The sequence below is a fragment of the Cariama cristata genome, unplaced genomic scaffold (assembly GCF_000690535.1).
Source record: "Cariama cristata isolate BGI_N322 unplaced genomic scaffold, ASM69053v1 scaffold3405, whole genome shotgun sequence".
Classification (NCBI taxonomy): domain Eukaryota; kingdom Metazoa; phylum Chordata; class Aves; order Cariamiformes; family Cariamidae; genus Cariama; species Cariama cristata.
The window spans coordinates 41,130-65,252 of record NW_009615627.1 but is presented as its reverse complement, the minus strand read 5'-3'; the positions used below and the strand labels follow the sequence as shown (position 1 = coordinate 65,252).

The 24,123-nt window shown below is 37.0% G+C and overlaps 1 protein-coding gene across 1 annotated transcript in view; it reads left to right on the top strand.

Annotated features, from left to right (window-relative positions):
* The window catches only part of CASK (calcium/calmodulin-dependent serine protein kinase (MAGUK family)), a 95,212-nt gene that overhangs the window by 37,471 nt on the left and 33,618 nt on the right, over window positions 1-24,123 (top strand). Inside the window, exons 8-11 of the mRNA XM_009699882.1 lie at window positions 13,478-13,555; window positions 14,898-14,978; window positions 20,480-20,668; window positions 21,196-21,274. Coding sequence (XP_009698184.1) covers window positions 13,478-13,555; window positions 14,898-14,978; window positions 20,480-20,668; window positions 21,196-21,274 — 427 coding nt within the window. The remainder of the gene's footprint in view (window positions 1-13,477; window positions 13,556-14,897; window positions 14,979-20,479; window positions 20,669-21,195; window positions 21,275-24,123) is intronic.

Here is a 24,123-nt window from a genome sequence, read left to right as displayed (position 1 = left end):
GCTTTCTGTGGGTGATTCAGAATGCAGATGTCGTTGGATTTACAAGTGAGATTTTTGCTCAGCAGGAGAACAATATCAGCTTTTGTGTGACTGGGGCCTCTCTGTGCTACTGGCTTTGTCTGCGGCTCTCTGTCCGGAGTCAGATAGTTCTCCGGGCTGATGTCTTTTGGCTGTTAATTTAGGAAGTTTGTTACATTATTTTCATAGATGGAATCGTTAAGGTAAGTGTTGTTACTTCTGCAAGTATATCTCCGACAGAAACGTTACAAACTTTTAAGAAAGTTTTTTTTACCTTTTACTGGCGTAACACATTACACAGGTACGTTTTTAACTAAAAGAGATTAAATTAATTTTGGAGTAGCTATATGTATCATATCTATATGTGTAGCCACTTCTTCCCTTTAGAGTTTAATTTATATTGACAGTGCATATATTTAAGGCATACTGATTTTTCAAGAGAATCTCGCTTTTATGTCTGTTATCCTTTGCTGCTAATGGTAATGTTCCAAAGGAACAGGCATCTATGCACACTTCAGAGTTCCCTTAGTATTTCTTTTGAACTCGGTCATCCAAACAAATTTGGTCGTGAAGTCCAGACTTTTAAGGAAACGTATTTTCTCTTTTGCTAGAATGAATGTTGTTGGGACCTCAGTTTAGCCTCTTACGGGGTTGGCTGAAGCTTTCTTCTGGCTTTGTTTTGGTTTGTTCTGTTTACCCTCTCAATGTTGGACTTTGGCACGGTAAATTTGAACGTCTTTTGTAAAAGTAGCAGTTATTCAGCAGCAGCCAGCCACAGCTGATACTATAGTTCTCTATTTGAAAATGTTTTGAACTCTTCACACATTTATCCCTGATTTACTCTTTTCTGAGCAAAGTGTATTAATTTAACAATTCTATTATATACTTCGGAAAAAAAAGGCAAGGGACATTTTGATTTCTATTTTCAGGATGCTTTCATTTCCTTCTTTCTTTCTTTTCTTTTAAATCATGGGTAGACTGGTGGAATCTCTCTCATATGACATAGAAAAGAAAGCAAAACCAGCAGCTATGTATAAAAAACTTACATATTTTCATGATTTATTTGGATTTGAATAAGAAGGGCTTTCTCTGTGAATCACATAGTGTGGTTCAAGCTTTTTGGATCAACATTGGTCCTTACCCTCTTGAATGCTGATTATGTTCATACTAATAAGTGGAACATGTTTTAGCAAAACATGAATGCAGTTCTTTTGCAAAAACAGATCGGAAAGCATACGTGCGCTAGATGTCTTGCTAAACTCCCTCAGAACATGTTACGCTTCTGTGAAATAATCCTTTCTCATTTTTAAAACACTTCGTTTTCTGATTTTTAATTCTCTTTTAATTGATACACTTGTAAGACAAAAGCAAATGGAAAATATTTGTTAAAAAAAAAAAAGGAAAAGAAACTATGTTGGCAGGAAAGCACCTTGCTATTTGGGGAATCAAATCTGGCTTTTATCCCGGTGCAGCAGAGGCAGCGTGCTCAGCCCCAGGGAGCGGCAGGCACTGTCTCTCGCGCTGCGATGGAAACTCCTTTCCCAAGTAATGTATAAGGAACAATGACAAAGCCGTAGGGAGAACTGTTTGAAGAATTCCTTCAGCAGGTGGGCTGGATCGTCATCACCGATGCGGTATGCTTCTCTAAAAGGTAACTTCTCCGGAAGGCCATATCTGAAAGAACAGTAAAAGCAGAGGCTATTCTAGAATTTCTTCTGCATTATTTCATAATCATTCTCTAAAATACCTTCAGTTTTCAACTTCCTTCGTGTCTTTGCATTTCATTTTCCGTGTTCCTGGGATATGTAGATCACCATGCTAGTCAGCAGCATCTCACTGTTTTCTTGTTCTTCCTGTTTGTCTTACAAATTTATACAGAGAATATGTCTTATATTTAGTCTTCTGAGCAGAAACCATTTTTGTTCCATGTTTTTATAATATCTTATCTAATACTGATATGTATGACTGGGTCTGTTAAACACAAGGCTAATACAAATTGGAGCTAACAGTAATTTTTATATTGGCTAAGATTAATTTTTGAGGAAATTTACGTATCCACCACTTTCCAAGAATGCAAAATTCTGGGTTGGATTGCATGACACTGTGATAGTGGCTTTGGTGCACCTAACCTGTTTTCTTTCTAACTGATGTTCTGTCAGTTCTGAGTATTTATAAGGATAGTGCTGATGTGGTGAATCAAGTGAAGTTCAGCTTAATAAAGTGTGTACTTTAAATGAGAATTATGCTATTTAGCCCATTCCTCTTGGCCTAATGTCATCATCCCTGTGTCAATCGTGTGCCATCATGAGTGTCTGTGAAAATGTGTGCGTGTGTCTGTGTGCACCAACATATCTTACTTTAAAAGCATAAATCCATAGACTTTTTTTTTTTTTGGTATGTGGAATTAAAAATTCCCTTGATTACAGTGTATTTTTACGTTACTGGGCCCTGATCTGCCAAAGAACACTAGAATTGTATTTCTGGCACTTGTAGGACATCTAATTAACTTCACTGATACGGTTGCAGGTAAAGAGGATCATTTTCATATTTGACTTTCTACATTTTCTTCACTTCTTTTTATGCCGAGTATAGTTCAAGTTAGCTTTAGTTACCTCTTTACCATGAGGGCTACCTGTTTGGATTTTTTTTTTTCCCTTATAAAACTTCACATTCTCAGATTTATTGTTTCTCCAGGAGCTTAGGACTTTGAGAAATTACAAAAAATAAAGAAATGCGACAGCGCCTGGGATACAGTCCACAAATCTTGAATAACACTTGTGCTTTGTTGGTGCTGGGAGCTTTCTTCAGAATGGTATTTCAGTCTACACTTAGTTTACATTAAAATACCTGAAGGCAATAGAGTAACAGCCCAGTAAGCTATGCTTCTATCTTTGAAGTCAGTCAGGCCTCACTGCCTCCTCCTTCCAGTTATTCAAGTCACTGGCTGGTACATGTTGACTGTTCTTTGTACTACTGAGCTCATTGCAGTATATTTTTATTCGCAGTATATCATTACCAAAAATTCATATGGATAGGGAGAAACAAAAATGGTTGTAACACCAACATCAGCACCTTTTGGTGCAAGATAAGCTCAATGTCACAAAGCAGGTGAGAAGCTGCGTTCTTTGCCAGCCCTCTGTAATCATTGTGGATTTCAGTAGTTTTGTATGGATTCTGTATCCCCCTGGAATGAGGTTCGTGCTCATTAGCATCCTTTTCTTCAAGATGGTGATGTAACTCTGAAGAGTTAATTCAACTGACAGAACTGGGAATGAAGCCTATTTAGGCTTAACCTGAGTCTATATAGTTCCTGCTATAGGTCATTAGTCCATATTGGAAGTGGGGGGGGCAAGACAGGGGCAAAGGTTATTCTATGGGGTGTATCAAAGTGTTGTCCATGTAACATAGCTATTTTTATAGCCCTTCCTGCGTTGAGGGATTAGTTTTCCCTGGTGCTTATAGAATCATAGAATCATTTAAGTTGGAAAAGACCTGTAAGATCACCGAATCCAACCGTCAACCTAACACTGCTAAGCCCACCACTAAACCCTGTCCCTAAGCACCACATCTACACGTCTTTTAAATACCTCCAGGGGTGGTGGCTCAGCCACTTCCCTGGGCAGCCTGTTCCAGTGCTTGACAATCCTTTCAGTGAAGAAATTCTTCCTAATATCCAATCTGAACCTCCCCTGGTGCAACTTGAGGCCATTTCCTCTTGTCCTATCCCTGGTTTCTTGGGAGAAGAGACCAACCCCCACCTGGCTACCCCCTCCTTTCAGGTGGTTGTAGAGCGCGATCAGGTCTCCCCTCAGCCCCCTCTTCTCCAGACCAAACCCCCCCAGCTCCCTCAGCTGCTCCCCATCAGACTTGTGCTCCAGACCCTTCCCCACCTTCGTTGCTCTTCTTTGGACTCGCTCCAGCACCTCAAGGTCTTTTATGCTTACTTTTATCCGATCAGCTGCTTGGTGTCATCTTCAAAAGGTGGTTTGCCGTGTCTTTGTTAAGATCAGCTTCAATTAGATATCTGATGCAGCAAAAAAAAATTAAGTGACTATGTTATTGAAATAACGGGATTTTTGTGTCCTTGAGATTACAAATACGTTAAAGTACCTTGTGAAATAATGATCTAAGCCCATGTCTTTCACAACAGTACTACTGGTACATTCCAGAATGAGAGTGGGGGGTTTCTTTTGAGACCACTGAATTTCACTCTGTTGGTTTTCCAGCTGCTGTGCTAGTTTTCTTGGTACTGCTATGTGCAAAGCAGTACCTTTATCTCATCCTAGTTTTACATTTTTCATCTTTCCAAAAGAAATTAAAATGTTTGCAATGGGAACAGAGACAAGTCTGGTTTATGATATAGGAATGGAGTTGAGACCTCCCCCAAAAAATGACTGGAGGGACTTGTGGCAGAGAGTTCCTGAGAAGAAAAAGATGAGATGGCGTACTGAAGGTGTCTTGTAGGGTACGGTGGAGGACTGAAGGGTACCCTGGATTTCTGCAGTCACCTCATGGCAGCAGAAATTGAAGAGTTCTCACCTCCTCTGAGGAGGTGGGAAAACATCTTAGTCAGTCTACTTAAATCTAAATCGTCCTTGTTTTGTCACTATGGTTTTAAAGCGTAACATGCATTTATTTAAGATTATTCAATCCCAGGCTTTGCTTACCACACTTTCCAATTTGAGAGAACATATGTTTACCTACATGTATTGCATATGATCTGTAATTTTGCTAAATTGCAACCTCTTCCACTTTGGCAAGCTATGTACTTGTACTGTCTGGCGTATCTTTTAACATCTGCTCTCACTTGTTGAGAACTGCAGCGTCTACAGTCAATAGAAATTGTATGATGAGTATTAATATGGGTTTTTCTTAAAATATGAGACAAATTGCTAGGTTAGAGTCCTAATTTATAGTGAAATATAATGCTGTCAGATCCTGGAGTCTGGATTCGTTATACACGAACGAGGCATTTAGGGGCACCTGAAATTAAATAGAAGGAAATGATGTCTTGTTTGATTATAAGGAGTAGCGTAACTGTTTATTATCAGTACTTCTGTGACACAACTAAAAAAAAAAAAAAGCCCCACACCTTCTTGGTAAATATAAAGTATAAAGCAAATCAAGAGGCCCAATTTAAAAGGACATTTGTGGGGAAAAATGCACACACCCTGCAGTTTATGTTGTAAGAATGTAGTCCTTTCCTCAGCTCTTTTACCTCTGAAGTATGAAGGCTTTGAATTTACAGAGTAAGTGCATAGCACACGGTGGTCTATGCTAAAAGGAACACATTCCACAATACAGCTAAAATTTGTTCATAGCTCGTGGGCGCTGAAGATAGAAAGTTAGCCCCTTGCAAAGAAACAGAACATTCAAGTCAGATACTACTCAACATCTTGATACTTGACCATGTGGTCTGAACCAATATAAGTATAAATGTGTCTTTGAATCTGCTTTTAACTATATCAATTTAAAAAATAAAATTAGATCAAAGATTGATTTAGAACAAACTGTGAAAATATTTGAAGACTGTAAAAAACAATGTGCGGTGTAATACGCATAACTAGAATTATTTTTAAAGTTTTGATCAAAAGATAAATGCAACAGATATCCCAACGTTTAGCTATATAACAGAATGGAAAAATCTTTTCAGTGCTCTATGCCTTAACCTTCTAGTTCCCCTGGTGTCTCCAAGCATACAAAATATGTCAATGCAAGATTTAGATGATAAAAATACGGAGTGGGAACGTATGTAATGCCACTTGGCATCTTTGTAGTATCCTCTGCATGCATCAGAAATGTGGTCATTAACAACTTACTAACATGTATGAAACGTTTTCCAGTTGGTATTTAGCTTCATTGGTATATCACTTTTGCATGGTCAGAACTTCAGGTTTTCTGCAGTACAATGAAATCTGTCCTTCAAAAGACACTTGTTCGCCAAACGTGTGCGGTGGGAATTGAACTAATACACAGAGAAAAATGTTTTGCCCAGTTTGCTTGGGTTTCCCCTCCTCTCTCCTTCCCCCCACAGTTAAGTTCTTGATTTAAAATTAAACAAGTGAAGAAGCCCAAATGTGGAATGGTCCCCAAAAAAGGAGCAGCTTGGAATAAAAGTTGAAATTCCATAGGGTTGACTGAGTTCACTGGGCATCATTTTTTCTTACTTGTTGTTGTAGGTAAAGGCATAAGAAAATCTGGTTTGATGTTCATTTCTGACACAGGTAGCAGCAAGTGTGCAAGTAAGACATTAGGAATATGTAAGAATGCAGATGACTTTTAAAGACAAATTACAGTTGGCCTACATTTTGCAAATAAAAGTTCCTCTAAAACTTAAAAGAAGAATATGTGCATTTCAGTTCTATCTCATAAATAATCAAAATTCAACTGAAATTCAGGGTTCTCTTTGCTACGATAAGATTTTTTTTTCATAAAAGATAATTTATGGGTTGCATGGATGTGAATATGTAGAAAGAAACTGAGTATATCAAACTAGCCTAACCTCTGTCAGGGTTACTGGAAGTCTGAGTGCCCGCCGTGACAAGCTGCAGTGATGGCAGCTGTCGCTTCTGTGGCACGGCAGAAGCAAACAGAGCTAATGTACTGCCTCAGACTGTCTTGTACTGTGAATACTGTGTCAGGGAGTCTTCATTTTAGCTGATAAACACCTTCCTAAAACCTTCTGTTGAGATAGTTTTGTTGGCTGTTTGCACGGCATTTCACTGTGTAAGGATCTTGAATGCAAAGGTGGATTGTACTCCTATTCTACAACAAGCGTATCACACAGAAAAAGTTTGAAACTGTGGAGGGCTGTAACCTGTAATGCCCTAGAGGTCACAAAGTAGAGTCTTAAATAGGCTTTAGACTTTTGTACGGGACAGGACTGTAATGCGTGCTGTAGGATTGTGCTGGGAAATGCATGTTAAGTCACTGATGCTAAAATGGTAACAGTGAGCTTCAGGCACGGTCCTTAACAGTGAGAAACAGAGGGTTTAAAAGAACAAACTATCTTTAAACAAAGTTGAAGATAAAGCCCCAGCTGACCGTGACCTTGTTACTCAGTGTGTTTTCCAGTAGGAGTTGTTACCTTCAGGGATGTGTTTCCTTGAGGGTGTAGAATCCCAAGGAAAGAGGCACCCGTGGGAAAGTTACTACATTTTGCGTGGAAAAAGAGATCCAAAACAGAACTGGCAAAAGAAAGAATGAAGTAGTCTAACAATTTTCTAATTGGCTCTTTAATTTTAGCGCTGCTTTGATATTACTACTTGTGAATATTATTTCGTTCAGTAGGTCATGGATTTCTTTCAGACTCGCAGCACCTGAAACCTCTGGGGTAAATGGAGTGCCATGGTGGGGAGCTCTGAAAGGTAACAGAGCAACAAGCCTATTTGTTAGTAAATGGTGCTGTGCGCGGGGCAGCACCTCCGCCCGAGAATTTTTAGATGGTGCAAAAACCCTAAAAGGAATGAAAACCAGTCCTCTACTATCACTGTGTTGCATATGGTTGTATTGTTCAGAAAGCAAAAGTCAAATATACGATGACATGTTTTAATGATTATTTTGAGATGTTTCAGTTCAGGGGTTTAGTATTTGGGGTTGGCAATCCAGTATCTGTCTACCTGAATTATAACTGAATCCTCACAAAATGCGTACTTGTGTTGTAACATCATGGGGTTTTATGCTCTAGCAGTTCAGTAGCTCTTGTTTTAATAAAAGTTTCTCATTTGCATCACAGAAACTTCCAGATTTTGGATAGATAAAATACTTAACTGATTTCACAGTGTGATCTAACTTTGGTTGCTTTCAAGATCAGAGCAGACAGCGAGGCTGAATTTCTGCTAGTTGTGCTGTATCTAAATTTTTCAGTGTGACCTTGAACGGGGGTTGTGTTCGGACAGTATTCTGACTCCTCTTGCAGGAAATGGTTAAAAAGGAATTTCTGGACATCTGAGAAACTAGTCAGAAGAGGAGAGTTTGTTGTTTTGTCTTGCCTGCCTGATTGTAGATTAGGCTTTGGGCTGTCTGCTTTTAAATATCAGAAGCAGCGAGTTCCCTTTATACAGGCAGAAGACAAAGAACCTCCACTCCTACGAAGGCCGGTCAACTGATAGTGACTCTACTTGACTGCTTGTGGGTATCCTCTTCATAGTATTTGTGTTCTAGCATGCAAAAATTAAAGCAAAACTTGTCTTTTTAAGAAGCAGTACTATTCTGTTAATTACCTATAATGTCAATTTATGTTTGTTATGTCAAATTTTGTTAATATATCAGTTGCGATTGTTAAGCTTGTCTAGACCAAGCTCTTAATTTTGATTTTCTGTGTAACAAATGCAGAAGAACTGATGTTGAGGAGCGAGACTGAGATGCAAAGTATTCAAAAGTCTGGAAATTGCAAAGGTTACAATTACTGTGGCATTTTACAAATTTTTTATTATTATTAGAAATTTTTTATTGTTGTGTTTATGCTTATTGCTGAGTGAAATTGCCAGAAGTTGGGCTACTGAGGTGAGGGGGCAGAGTTATTTGCTGGAAAATAGAGCATCCCAGCAAAAAGAAAGCCCAGCATTAGGGCGCACACAGATTTTTGCCCTGCTGAAAGTCTGTTGGTATTACATAGAAAAGCGTTCTGTTGAGGACAGTGAAGAATGAACCAGTTCATTCTGTTCCACAAGAAACCACCTTTGTTATGGTCCCTGAAGAACTTAGAGTTGCAGGGCTGCTGAAAGACAACAGCATTGTAAACGGGCTGGTTTTCTGTGATGGAAATTGGGTAGCTAACTGCTTATAGTAATGTGTTCTGTACCACAGGAGTGTATAAAACCTGGCTGTAATTGTCATTAATGTTTACTTTAATCTGTGATGTGTGCAAACAGGTTTCATTCAGAGTTTTCTTAAACATTTTGTAAAACATTCATGTAAATGTGTGTTGGATTCTTATGTCCAAGGGAACAAATGTTCTTCTTAATGTGTCTAAATGAAATTTCTGAATTCAGATGCTTTCAGAGACAAATTATGGAGCTGTAAATTCCATCTTCTAAATTCCTTTACTATAGCTATTGTTTAAGTGCAAAAATATTTGAAAAGTATTGCAAAACAGTCTTTTTTCAAAGATTGCAAAGAAGGTAGGACTGCGTCACCGGTTCTGGTGCATTAATGCACAGTATAAGCTTTTCTTCTCTTACCAGCTTGTGCTGTGTTCTGGCAGAAAGCTTCTAATCATCTTCTGTAACCAGTAAAGACTAATTATTGTTAGAGTTAATATGTTTTTTGAAATAGGCTTAATAACATAGTGCTAAAAAAATCTGTCCAGACTGAACACACAATTACTAAAATAGGAAATGAAAGATATGAAATAATATCCTGGATTGGTCCTTCTGTTTATATGAGTACATACCAAACGAGACGGTTTAGAACCAGACTGGTTTTTTAATGTCCAGAAAAATTCTGTGAAAGCATTGTTGAAATGATACATTGAAAACATTAAAATAGAAAGCAAGTGCTAAGAGGTATTAATATTTCCTTTGTTTCTGGGTTTACTTATTATTACTTTGTATGTTTTTAAAGATATGTGTCTTGGTTGTATGTTCTTTTTCTTGCTTTGACTACATAAACAGTTAATGTAGAAATAGTACTTCTGCTATAATCTTCTACATAATATTATTTTAATTTCTCCTAAGGATGCATTAGAAATACATAATCACATGTGAACCTGAACAAGACAAATGCTTCATGGGTTGCTGTGTGTGTATTTATAAATTTGAAAACAGTCTTGTCATTTTACTTCTTCAGTGTGTAATAATTGATTTGTCTTGTGTATTGTAATTTGTGCCACTACTTTCCAAAATAACTTAGTGTTATAATGCTTTATACCAGAGAGAAATTGCATGGCCTGAACAAAAGGTTGTTTCCAGAGGAGATGTGAAAATAGACACTGAGAGAGTTTGGTAACAATACTGGTTGTCTCCACTAGGAAATTTTCCTGTTGCTATCATCAAATGTCAGTGATAAGTACAGTTGTTTTGTTATTAAAAAGGGTCTCAAAATAGTTTTGGGTCAAGACAGTGTTCACCATCATGTCAAGAACCACAATTAAAACCTGAGAATTTACAACCCATCTATAAAAAGACAAAAAAAACTTGACATGATGAAAGCCACAGTCAGCTCCTGTTTTAAAAGTAATTCAGAGCACAGAGATAGTAACAGCTAGCTGAACATCTACAGTATGCTAAAACACATATTGTACAGGAATTGACAAACTACATTTTTCTTCATGTCGTTTGGATTTTCTCATGTGGAAATCTTCTTTGACTATCGATAACTTCACATACAAAAATAAATCTTTCGCTACTGCTGTTGGCTCCTTTTAAGATATTTTGTAGAACGCCAGATTTATTGATATAGATATCATTTCCAACAAATTACAAAATAAATTATTTACACTGAAATTTTAAACCTTAATCTGTTGTTTATGGAATATGTGGTTAGGAGAAGCAATTTTAATTGTGTAGCCTGGTCCACATGTAAGCTAAAAACTCCATGAATTAACTTGAATTCAAGTGTAGCATTTTAAAAATGTCTGTTTCTGATTTTTTTTTTTAAATTCCCAAGAGAGTAAATCAATTACACCTTTAATGACCTGCAGTGTTGATATTAGTTCTTTAATTCTACTCTGAATTTGTCCTCACTACTTCCTTTTACTCAGATCATGTGATAGTTTTGTCATTTAAACTGACTTCCCTTATATTATCAAACTTCTGTCCTCTTTAAGCATTTTATAATATACTAGGGGGAGAGATGATTGATCTTTTAGGAAAGCTTTTTCTGAGCCCTCTCTGCCTCTTGACATCCTTCTTGTATTTTGAATGTAGAACTGAACAGTCATCTATGGTGATTGAACTGAACTTTAGAGAAAAACACGCTACACCCATGGTAAAAATGTCATGGACGTAGGCTGTTTGCATGGTGTTTCCGTTAGACCCTGGCATGAGTGCCTTCCACCGTAAGGAGCTTTGGAGGCAGAGTACCCAAGCAGATTCTCTTGAAGACATCTGTTCATGAGGCTACCCAAAATACATCCTTTCTCTGGTTGAGGCTGTCTTCTACCTCCAGAAACAATGAATGGATCCCATGGCTTGGGTAAAATACAGGCTTTAAGCCTTAATGCAAATATGATGGGGTTTTTTTTTCCAAGTACTTTCAGTGTCCCTCCTAAGGGTTTGGTGCCTTGGAAGCAAATCTCAGTAAGTAACAGTCCTGGAGGATGAATGTTTAGCAGGAAGGCACTACGGAAAAATAAATGCACCCTTGGTTAGTGTGAACTTTGCCTTGATTTTTTTTTGTCTAAACATCCTGAGAGGCACTTTGCTTCTTACTTTCCTTTTTGCCTCCTTCCTAGTCTCAGAAGAGAACTCTCCCATGATAGCGAGAAAAAATTGTTTCTGTAAACTACCAGTTGTTGTGGATCACAATACCATAGTGACGTGAGTGAAGTCAGAAACTTGAGCAACTTAGCTTTTAAACAATTGTTAGAAACAACTAATAAACCTATTTTCATGCTAACTTTTCTGTAGTTTCCTTGATCTTAAACAGGATGTGTGCGTGACTCAGAAAAATACATTCAATAATATTCATGTTGGGTATCATGCATCTTCAACAGCTCCTACTGCGCTTTACGCTGTACGCAGTGCTTGAGGCAGTTTCTTAACAGGTGTATAAATGTGATACGTAATACTTTGGAGTTGCTGGACTTTGGGTAGGTTTTGTTTACTTATTCGAGGAAAAGTAAAAACAAATAATGGTGTACACAACTAAAGCATCTCCTGAACTAGAAGCTAGCAGAAAGCTTTTATTTTAAAAACTTCAACAGTGGTCAAGACTGCTTAAACGGTTGAGTATAATGGTGTTTTTGGCAGCATAAGGTGAAGTTGTTGGATGTGTGGAAGAAACTGTTTTAGCTTGACTTTTCTACTTTTCTTTCCCCAAGATAGTGCTGTAACTGTCCTGCAGGCAATGTTTTTTGGAAGTGACATTGTTTCCTCTTTTTGTATTTATTTGCGTATGGACTTGAAATGTTCAACATGTGGATTAGGTTGTTAAAGAACACAAGGAAAATGATGATGGTATTGGATTGTATTTATTGCAATTTACATCCCTTCTAAAACTGAATGGCATTTCATGTGAGAAAGAGAAGAGGGCACTTCTGTAGCTTGGCAAGATTCTCTTTTTCAAACATCCGAGGCTGTCCTCGATGGAGCTGTAAGCTTCTCGGAGGAAGTTCCTGAGAACGCCTTGCTGAGCCGCCTAAATGGGGGGTTCTTACCAACTCATCCTTCCCAGCGTTAGGATTTGCTGAAGGTGTTAGAGTCCCCTGTGTATTTCGAATGTTTGTTTACATACACTATTTTGGATTTCAGTTGAATTTTGATTATTTCAAAGCTTGAGAGATTCCACAATTTCTCTGGGCAATTTGTTGCAGTGTTTCATCACCCTCACTGTGTTAAAAATTTCTCTAATATCCTAAAAGTAGTGATTTGTATTTTTTTCTGTCTTATATCTCAAAGTAGTCTAACATAAATAGGAAATAATTACAGGCGTGACCATCTTTATATTGTTTGAAATGTAAACCAAAAGGTTTTTTATCTGAAAATAGTACTTATTACAGTGCCTGTTTATTCTTTACGATACATATATTCCTTTAAAACATACACAATCTGTTAGGTTTGTATGAAAGAAAGCCTGTGATATCTATCTCTAATTTGAAACTGAAGATAGATCTTTCTCCTATTGTGTTTTGCATAGCTGAGGGTTTTTTAAAAGTTTTTTTAAAAAATCATTAATATGGAAGGTGTGTGATTTCCTGATTAAATACACTGGCATTGTTCTGTCCGATAGAAAATCCTAGTAAAATAAGGATACTCTTTTTTGTGAGCACTCTTTCTTGGAAAAGTTTGGTTTTCTCTTCTCCAAAGACTTTGCCTTTTGTAGCATTCTATCTTCAAGAGCATTTTCCCATATTCTGAGGTTCATTTAAATTACTGTTCAGAATGTTTGATGATTTGACTTACTGAAAAAATGAGATATGCAGATTAATTTGATTTTATAGCAGAATATATGATTTGCAGCATTTATTCAGGATTCATAGGATCACTTCCAGTAGAAAAATATAGTTTCTGTAAATCTGTGGAAAAAGCATGGGAGGTTTGCAGAATCTCTTAACCTCGTGAACTTTCCCATGTCATCCTATGAACTCTGAATCTGTGGCACTGTTCAAATCAGGAAATGTTTAAAAATTAAAAGCCAAAAACCTAAGCTGCTAGATTTTGTATACAAAACATTTCTGGGTCTTGCAGTTTAGCAATCATCTTAATCATGGAAATATAAGCAGGCTATTCTTAGCAGTCATGATTACTTTATATAAAGTAACATAGGATTTCAGTACTTTGTTTTCTTGTTATTTCAGCTTTATGACAAAATAAACACAAAATCTTCACCACAAATCAGGAATCCTCCAAGTGATGCTGTACAGAGAGCCAAAGAGGTAATGGCTTTAAATTATGTCTTTTTACTTTGAAAGTTTGATTGTATTTAATGTGGAACATTTTTTTCTTCATTAAGATACTGATATGTATTTTGGTTTATAATCTGAATTATTTCTGGAATTCTACCGCTGCTTACTTAAGTTACATAACGAGTTGCATAAACTTGCAGCATTCCATTATGTCTGTAAAGATTATATGTATTACTCAGTTTCATCATTTAACCCTTGCTGCAACAATAGCGGTATTAAAAGGAATACTCCTGTTGGGTAAATGCAGTGTCTTTCATGTCCAGTTTATTCATCTGTAGCAGAAATTTGATGTTTATATAAGTCACAGAAAAAGATACATTCCATGGTATCAGCTTTTTTAATTGGAAAATCAAGTTTACCATAGATATTTCTAAGAACAGCAGACCTAGAAATGCAATGAAGGTGGCCCATTAAGACCAAAGATAAATAGACGGAGGTATTCTTAATTCTTATACCTGAGAAATAGTATTTTATTTGTTTATTTGTTGCAAGTAGTGAAAAAAAAAATAGTTGTATTATATATATTATCAGTAAAAATGAGTACTGTTATTGGAGTAATGTCATAGGAAAACACTGTTTATAGTGCTATTGGAATGAACAGGAAGACTTTAAAACACTGTAATAACTGAAGTCACACTGGGAGACACTCTGAGGTCTTATTCTGCAAAATTTTCTGGCAGTTAATCCTGGGAGGTGCTTTCAGAAGCAAAAAGCTCTGCTTTTGTTGTCCAAGTAGTTCCGTGTGAAAATAGAGGTGTAAATATCAGGTAGCAGGCAAATGAGTTAAAGCTTATTTACTCCCTCCTCTTTGCCCCACTGATAAGCTGAACTATGGCTCAGATTTTTAAAAATCTGAAACTTGGAGGTGGGGTAGCAGATGGACCACCTACACTTGATATCTATCTTTAACAGTTTAATTTGTGGAGAGAAGGTTTTATGAGTATTTTTCATTCTGTTTTTAAATTGATTGTTTTAATAAATTGAGACCATGTGTGAAAGTAGCAATTGGTTGTGGTGGTGTGTGTCACTATTAGCCCTTAATTTCCATCTCCGTATGTTTCGCTGTTGGAGGAATACCGTCAATTGAAAAAAGAGCAACTGTTTCCTTCAAATTTCTGCTTTAATCTCTCTCAGAAAGAAAATTGAAATGAGGTATTTTCTTCTCTTGGGGGCAAGGCACATTCTCCAAAAATACTCTTTTGTATAGTCATTTAGAGAGATTCTGACTGACCAGAGAAGGTCTTCATTTGTTTGATTAGTAGCTTTATTTAAATGAAAGTTACTATGAGCATTTCTCCTGCTTGTTTTGAAGGTATTGGAAGAGATTTCATGTTACCCAGAGAACAATGATGCAAAGGAGCTAAAGCGTATTTTAACGCAACCTCATTTCATGGTAAGCAAATGCTACTCTTGTTGGGGTTGGGGGTATTTTTTAGTATTGCTTTAGTGAGAACTTACTGAACTTAAGTTTTCTAATAAAATCTGCAAGTGATGAAACTGCATCCAATACAATATACCTGTTTCTAAATATTTCTAATCTACTGGTCTGGCAAAATATTGCTACTACTACTACTATTGGTCCCCATTACTGTGCTGAAAACTGTCAGCAGTTTGGAGTAATCTAATCATGGAGCAGTTTCACTGTCTTTTTGGGGGAGCTGTGTTGCACATGGGAGAATGAATCCTTTGGATGTCCATAGGTAGAGCTGGAATCCTCCTTTTTTTTTTATTCCCAAGGTCTAGTTAGGATAAAGGCGTGTGAATTCATCGCAAAATAAGTGTTTGTTTAACATTATTTTACAGCAAATCAATAGCTTGTACAGTTTGGTGAATTTGTGTTACATATCGACTCCTACTGGGTCTGTTTCACAAACCTGATTTGTGGGCAGTAATTGTCCGAAGTTCAGGGATGTGACTGCTTAAGAACTTGTTTCAAGTTACTGGAGTCCAGTCTTTGCAACTATTTAAAGGATTTCTTTTGTTTATGCTGTGGATGAAGTTCGTAAGTTCAGAAATAAAAGTCTTTGCTTGAATCTGCTATACACCATTGTCAGTTTAAAATAATAAAATTGACTTTCCCTAACACAAGGATTATATGCAGGGGGCTTTGTGGAATTTGCTTACCTGAAAGCTGAATTACTGTAAGTCTGAAGGATAAACCTAATTTCCAGGAATTTGTGAGCTGAAACAAACCTCATATTCAGGTATAAGATGAAATCTGGATAGCTGCATGTCCCAGTGTGTTCTTTGGATGGCCACTGTAGCTTTGGATGCATTTATTTTAGTACTTTAAAGCAGATCAGGAGTGTGTTTTTGAAGCGAATCTCCTGATTTTCCCCTTACAATGCTTTGGCTTGTATCATGTAAGGGTCTCAGAGCATGCAAACTAGACTCCTTTCAGATAAAATTAAACTCGAAGATGTATGCCCGAAGTAAGTGTAATCCAGCAGCTGATGGGCATTCAGTCCACAGGCAAAATGGAAGCTGGTCAGAAGTGAAAACTCCTGCAATGCCTTCAGTGTGCACATCGAGTCCTCACTAACCCCATTGTTTTACTTGTTGATTCATTCCTATTTCATTGCACTAATTGCTAATGAAGACATTGGCTTTTTATGTTGTACTCAGCAACACACTGAGATGTCATTGCCTGGAGATGATGCCTATCCTGAAGTCTGTAACAAATCTAGTTCAACTGAATACTTGCCTGAAATAGAACATAAAACAAGGTGGAATGGTCTCAGCCATATCATAAGAAAGATTTAAAAATAAAATTACATAAAAACAAGAACAGTACTCTCTTTTACTCAGCTTCTTTATTTGGAATCTAACAGGTTCATTTGATTTACCTTTTTTTGCGTAATTACCACACAGTATTGCAAAAACATTAGACACTGTGGAGAAAGAGAATTTTTTTAAGTATAAATTCTTTTCAGAGTAGGCATCAATAAAAATGATTGTAGCATATAAAAATTTCGTGTATCAAATCAAGAAGACAGGAAAAGTGAGTTGGAAATCATCTTTTATAGGTATCTCTATTTCTACCTGGTATCCTCATAAATTGAAAACCATCTTGTCAGAATTCTTTTGCTGCAATTCTATAAAAAGTTTTTTTCATAAGGAATAAGCTGCAATTACATAACAATTATTTTTGATGAGGAATAATTTCAGTAAGTTAGTCTATGGCATCCCAGGCTAAATTGCTGGTTGATGGAGTCCCATCCCTTCTGCCAACGTTTCATCCTCTCCCTTGTAGATGTTCTGACATTCAGCTGGCACTGCACTTCGGTATTGCACTGCTCTAAACCGTTAGAAAACTGCTCCAACAAAACCATCATCCATTTAGCAAAAAGAATTGGGGACAACTGGAATACTGCCAGAGCCAGAACGAGCAAGGGGACAGAAACACGCAGTCCGAGTTAGGGAGGAACAGCACAAACATGTAAAGCAGCGGTTAAATCGGCATAGGTTGTCGTGGGACCATACCTTTAGGGTGCAGATACCCAAGAGTCTCCAGATGTCGAAGAGGCAATCCCATCCTCTCCCATCACTCCCACTCCTGCTCCCAGACACACCTTTTATAAGGTTGCAGACCTTACAAATTTATTCTTAGGTATGTGGCATTCTGCCAAACTTCCCTTCAGAGCCAAAGCCTTTAAAATAGATACTATTAGGAAAGGAAATAATTGTATAAAACAGCATCGTCAGCCTACACTCGATGTGTTTACAAGCCGTTGTACAGAGCAATACTCTGGCTGGTGAGTCGCTGAGCTCTGATGCAGAGACTGAAGCAATAAGGTGTAATAAGTAGGATCATGTGTGTTAACACCTGTATGATACTAGAGTATTTTACTATTATTTATATTGTTTTTTAATGTGTATACCTAATGGGAAGACAATGGAGTAATGTCTGTCTCATTTACTCAAACACAGTGTTAGTGGTTTAGACTATGGATAGGCCTTTACAGACCCAAAGCCAATAAAGTATGTGTTCGTAAGCACCCTTGTTGGCACTGAGATCTTCAAATTCAAAGGTTTTTGTTGTTTTACTGTTGTGCGCCTTATAAGTACAGGAATAAATTATTAATTTAGTCTGTGCATGCTTAACATTTTAATTTAAAGAAATGGATGTAAATTTTGCATAAAGATCTTTCAGCAGATAATTAATTTAAGAATTCTTTAAAAGATTATCAAGTACCTCATCTGTTGTGTACAAATTTCAAGGAGCTTTTATTCCATTACACAACTTCGAGTAGTTTTTTGAATGTGCCAATTTTATCTGTAAAAGGTTCCATTATATTTGTTTAGTATGTGGCAACAGTTGAGATGTTTGCTGTACTGGGAGACTTTTGCTTGATGACATATTGAAGTTTTATCCATCATCGTGTGCCTTCCTACGCTCTTTGCAGACAGTGATCCTATGATATAGTAGAAAGCAGTTGTTCTCACTAAACTTTTTTGGATTCTGTAAAGGAGAAAGAGACAGGGAAAAAAAATTAAATTATCAAAATTAAGAGAAATGTGTGAAAACAAGTATCTTTAAGTAAAGTCCAATATCAGCCTTTATAGTAAATGTTTTCAGTATTTAAATTGAGCTTGCTGTACTTTAATATCTGGGGTTTCTGAATTTGTCTTAATTTTTGTTAACACATTCAGAAGTCATCTAGTATAAATATGAACCTTTAAAAATGTTCAAATTACTGTATTTTAACCTCCTACCAGGTGTATATTGTTGCTAAAAATACAGTATAAAGCAAGGCAAGTATTTGATGCGAAACAAATGTAAGGCCCTGAATTGCATACGAAATGCAATATTAAAGCGTGGAGAATACAACAGAGGCAGGCAGGTGCATGAAGCTGAGTAAGTAGCTCTGCGTAGATTGAGCTGAAGGAAGCACAGATCCTCCGACTCTGTTAAAGAGTGCTGGTGCGCGAAGCCGAGACCACGCTCGCTCCTAGAACGGATATTTGTTGTAAGAGCCGGAGCTAAGGCGTGAGTGCACACGGCTGCTCTTGTCCCATCTGGGACAACTGCAAACAGTTTTCAGGTACTAGAATGAGAATTAGGCTAAATCCCTAAACCTATAGAGGAGTATTCACACGTAAGTTTCACCCAATGAAATAAATAAAATTAAGAATTAATTTAATTAAAGTGGTTTAACTTGCATGTATGATCCAGGTCTCTAACATAGAATGATGCTTCAGTAGTACAGACTAATGTAGAGGAATTATGGCAAGTTTGAGCCTAGTGGCTGACAAAATAAGATTAAAAACAGAAAATGCAGATACAGGTTAGTATTTAACTAAAAATAGTATTTGCGTGGGTGGGCTTGAAACACCAGAAAAACAGGAGGGAAAGTGGGCAGAGCATTGCTAGTTTAGGGAATTCTGTTCCATCATTATGATGCTGAATTCCCAACTATAGTTTGAAACTGATTTGAGGAAAGGGAATTTAAACTGTTTATGAAGTTATATTTTATAATGTGGTATGCTTTAAAAGTGCTACCTTAGGAACAGATTCAGGATTTTGTAAAAAATGAAAATGAAAATCCTGTTTCTGCCTTGGATTGCATTTCAGAAATACGTCTTGTAGGGATGTGTTTTATCACTTTTTTCAGTTTAAGTTCTGCTTAAACATTTTAATTCAAGACTAAGACGTTGCAGAGTCAGATTTCTCTGCCAAAACAAATTCTAGATGGTCAATCTCAAGCCTTGCAAGACTGATGGGTTTTGCAAGTTAAGAGCTATGAGCATTTACATGAAAATTAACAAGATGTTACCTATAATATAGATTGACTTAATTGCAGTTGCGGCTGATTCTCTCTACTACGGTAGAGATGTCATAAGAACTAGGTTGGATTTATCAATCCTTATCTGAGAATCCCGTTCATTTGGGTATAGAGGCAGATCTCTCTCTGGTCCTTGGTGAGTTAGTATAGGAGTAGAACTAGCATGTTCACATAAAACTCGTATTTGCATTTTGGACAGGACCAAGCTAGCTATAATATTTTCATTATTAAGAGTTGACTGCAAAGGCGAGATGGATGTGATGTGGGGCTCTTGAAGATATGCTGGAGAACAGTGGAATGCCATACCATAAAAAAGCCTGGTACTATTGAGTACTGCTTTGCAAATGTTTACAGTTTGTCCAACTTTTACCTCGTAATACTACGTTACACTTTTTACAGTTATACAGGCTTCATGTCTTTGCCCTGGTTTAGAGTTCTTACATTTAATCAATTATGAGTTGTATCATTCTTTGCATCAAGAAACGGAATAAAACTAATGAAGTAGTATTTGAGCAGTTTGTTGGTTTAGATTGTAGCTTTTATCAGGCATTTTGAACTCGGTGTGGTTGTGCTGGGTCCGTGCTCTAGGGGAAGGGGAGAATATGGAAGTGATTATGCTAGCAAACAACAAAAAACAGTATTTCATTCTTTCAGTCAATACCGATCCACAATCTGTCTTTATTAGAATGAAATACCACAGGATCTTGAATACCTTTCCATTTTACTAGGGTAATTATTGTAGAAGAGTTTGCTCAGAAAGGTGGCTTCCTAATTCTGAGTCTAGGCACATAAATAAGCATGGCTTAATTCTGACCCCTTGCAGAGGTCAAGAAGATGGGGAGAGGGAAGCAGCATCGTTCTCATTGAGGTATCTGCAGTAGAAAAGCAGGTTTACTCATGCAGATTTTAAAGGCTAGGTATATGTGTCTGCATTTGCAGTCTGCTGAAGTTTGTCTTGGGCTCCTATAAGGGAAGAGTTCCCATACAGAAAGTGAGGCACAAATAACTTGGATTTCCTTTAATTCCTGAAAAGCTTTGAAAATACTTATGAGGGGGGGGCATCGGAGCTGATGGAAGACTGATATGTTACTGCTGTAATCTTCTGTAGGCCTTACTTCAAACTCATGATGTAGTGGCACATGAAGTTTACAGTGATGAAGCCTTGAGAGTTACACCTCCTCCCACCTCTCCATACTTAAACGGAGATTCTCCAGAAAGCGCCAACGGCGACATGGATATGGAGAACGTAACGCGAGTTCGACTGGTGCAGTTCCAGAAGAACACAGATGAACCAATGGTATGGAGGGAACCTCAGCAATTTTCTTGACTCTGTACTGGTAAAGGCCAGCATTATAATGATTTTAATGGCAGTTTCTGCACTTTGAAGTAGGATTGTCAGTATAATTGAAATAGTTCAGCATCCATTTTAGATACTTGTCCTCCTGTGTATATCCTTAGCTTAAAACGCAATGTTTGCATTTGCACTACTGCTGTACCACTAGAGCTGTTTTTGTTTAAAGACAACCTTGTGGTAGTTACAGCAGATTAGGCTTTAAACCAAATTGGACACTTTGCACTTCAATACAAAATTACATTTTTAACAAACCAGTATCCTATATGCTCATATATTGAAGTATTGCATCTTCATTTATAAATAGTATCTGTTTTCTTTGCTCATATTTAAGTGAGTGGCAACGTTTTTCTTTTAACCTTAAAATTTGTACCCTGCCTTCAAGCTTTTAGGAAAACTGACTGTTCTTAGACACTCAAGAATCACACTGCTTAATGTTTTATTTTAAAAGTATAAACATTTCTTTTTTCTAGGGTATCACTTTAAAAATGAATGAGCTGAACCATTGCATTGTGGCAAGAATTATGCATGGAGGAATGATTCACCGGCAAGGTAATCATGTGTCATGAATAGTTTTGTCTTCAAACACAATTATTTAGATCATTTTGTACAAACTGTGTAACGGTACATCTTTGTACTTTTGATGTTCAGGCTCATGAAAATGATTTTTGAAATAAAAATATTTCTTGTGCCTAGCACTTGAATCTTTATTTTCAGTTTTCACTACTAGAGCCAACCCTGCAAACATGCATCTTTCCTCATCTCCAATCTACTCCTTTTTTCGTTTTTGTGTGTCCAGATCAGATGTCAAAAAATAGCTGAGCTTTGTCCTGTTTTAAACAGATGAACTTCCCTGCTAGGTTGTTAGCTGCAGGTTTGGATTTTGCACCCTTAAAAGGGTTACTTTAGTTTTTCCAGTTTTCCATCTTTTTCTTTTGATGAACACAAATATTTTCATCATTTGTCAGACCAAAGTTCCTTCTAGCCTACTATTACATTTCGGAGGAAACTAGAAACAGGTGATTAGGAAGACAAAACGTAAAACGGGGAAAGGGTACAGCCGTTCTTTCCCTGATATATTCACTTTGTCTCCTTGATAAGATCAAACCTGTCAAGAAGCAGGAAAGGTAAAATTTTTCATATAAGCAAAGATGCAATTCATATAGACTTCTGTATTCCTTTAGAGGACCCTCTGAATTGAAATTTATTTGGCTTCCAAAAGTGAATTTTAAAAGGAGATTGCACTAAGATTTGCAGGAAGAAGGTTTTCTTCCAACTGTACCTAGGTAGTGGTGATCCTCTGCAAAGTATTGTTTCACATGACTGTGTTCCATAATGGGGGTAATAAAACTTTTAAAACCTGTTAAAGCTGGGTAAAAAAAAAAAAAATCCAACTATACCCATTAAAACTGTTCTTTTCTTTTTAATTATACAGTGTCTTTTATTTCTAAAGATTTGGGAAACTAAACCTATTCTGTATGTGCTTCATCTAACTAAGGTAGCTCTTCTGCACAAGAGTTTAGTTCAAAAATGAACTCTACTTCAGTGTTTCTGTAGTATTGTCAGGGGTTTTCGTAATGTTTCTAATTTTGTTAGTGCTCCAGATGCCTCTTAGCTTCACTGCTTCATTCAGCATACCTATATTTAGAATATTTTTACTGAATAGAACAACGCAAATGTAAGTTGACAGTGATCTGAAGCACAATGTGTCTTTGAATTCTGTTGACAGGGTCTGTGGCTTTTATTTGTTTCAGGGCTTTTTATGTTGTTGGTTTTGCTGTCTCCTCTTGCTATATGGAAAACTGCCAGGCAACGACAGCAATGACTAGATAAGAGGTCTACTGGGAGGGTTACAGGAACTGTATAATTTCAGGTCTAGCAATATTAAGTACAAACTGCACAATTCCCAGTCGTGAAATAGTAGCTGCTGTGAGTTCTGCCTCCTCTCTCTACGCCAGCTGTATCCAGTCCTGCCGATTGTAGTTCTCCTTCTTCAAAAGGCAGGGGAGTTGAAGTGGGAAGATGGGCTTGTAAAGATGCTGGCTACTTGCACCTTCCAGAGGATTCAGCGCAATGAAAATGGAACACCAATTTCAGTCATTAAAAATTGTCTTTTTGTTGACTTGTCTGCTTTTTTAGGATAAATAATTGTGTCTTAGATCTCAGACTTTTAATTATGGCTAGGCTTTCACCTTTGTGTCTGTGCCTTAACTTAGCTCCGTTGTCCATTCACTTTTTACCTATGGATTCTGTTTAGACTACTCGCACTATAAATATTATTTTCTGGGGGTCTGCATATAGCCTGAGTTCTCAGCAGCTCTCAGTATCTTCACCCATGGATTTTTTTGCTGCTGACTGGTTTTGGAACATATGTGCTTAAAAGTGAATTCATTCTTAAGATGCATTTAAGGAGAGGTTCCAATATAGCATTTAAAAGGACTTCCAAAGAAGAGAGATGACTTACTGGCTGCCTGTGTAACCTCACCAGAAAAACAGCAGTTGTACATAGTTAAAGTGACTTAATGTAAAACTCACACCAATTTTTAAAACACTGATACCCCTGATAAGGTTTATTCAATTCTAACAAAATGTATGTGATGACTTGGTGAAAATAGATTATACATTCACAGCCTTTCACTTCCCAAGCTACAGAATTTTCTTTTGGCTACAAAACATGTTTCCGAATAGGGACTCGAAGCATTCGTTCTGTCTCCTTCCTAATAGGGTAGGGTTTCTTATACTTCTCTGCAGAGCAAGAGCACACACTTCCTAAAACTGTCTTCACTCTGGCTTGCAAAGGCAAAGAAAGAAATAATTTACTCCAGAAATATATCCATTCTTTGTTATTACAGATGTGTTATACATCAATAAGTATATAATGAACAGCTAAAGTTCTAAATAAACACTGCACTGTCAATAGAAAAGGAACCAAAAGCAACAAAAATTACATGGTTAAGTGTAGGTGTCATGGGAGCTACAAATGGTACGGAAGACTCGTTATTCAAAGATGTCATGAGTACTCTTTTCCAGCAAGAATATTTATAAAGAGTAAAAAGTTTCCGTAAATAATAAAAGCCCTTCCCTCAGATTGAAAATGCCTTCCTATGATTTATCAGTACATCCACCCTCCAAAACAGAATGACCATCTACTGCTAGATGTCCATGCTTTATTCCCAACTTTTATGTACACTGCTCCATTCCAGGCAAGAACAGAAAAATATTCACTTCTGTCAGAGTAACAGAAATGGGAAATACTCCAGAAGAGGGGATTTTCTTTAAGTGCACTATTGAAATGATTTGATACAGGGATATTACTGAGTTTGATTCTCATTCTAATATTTAATTCCATCAGATTTATATTTTGAATAATGCCAAAGAATCTTCATACTATTCCAGAGCAT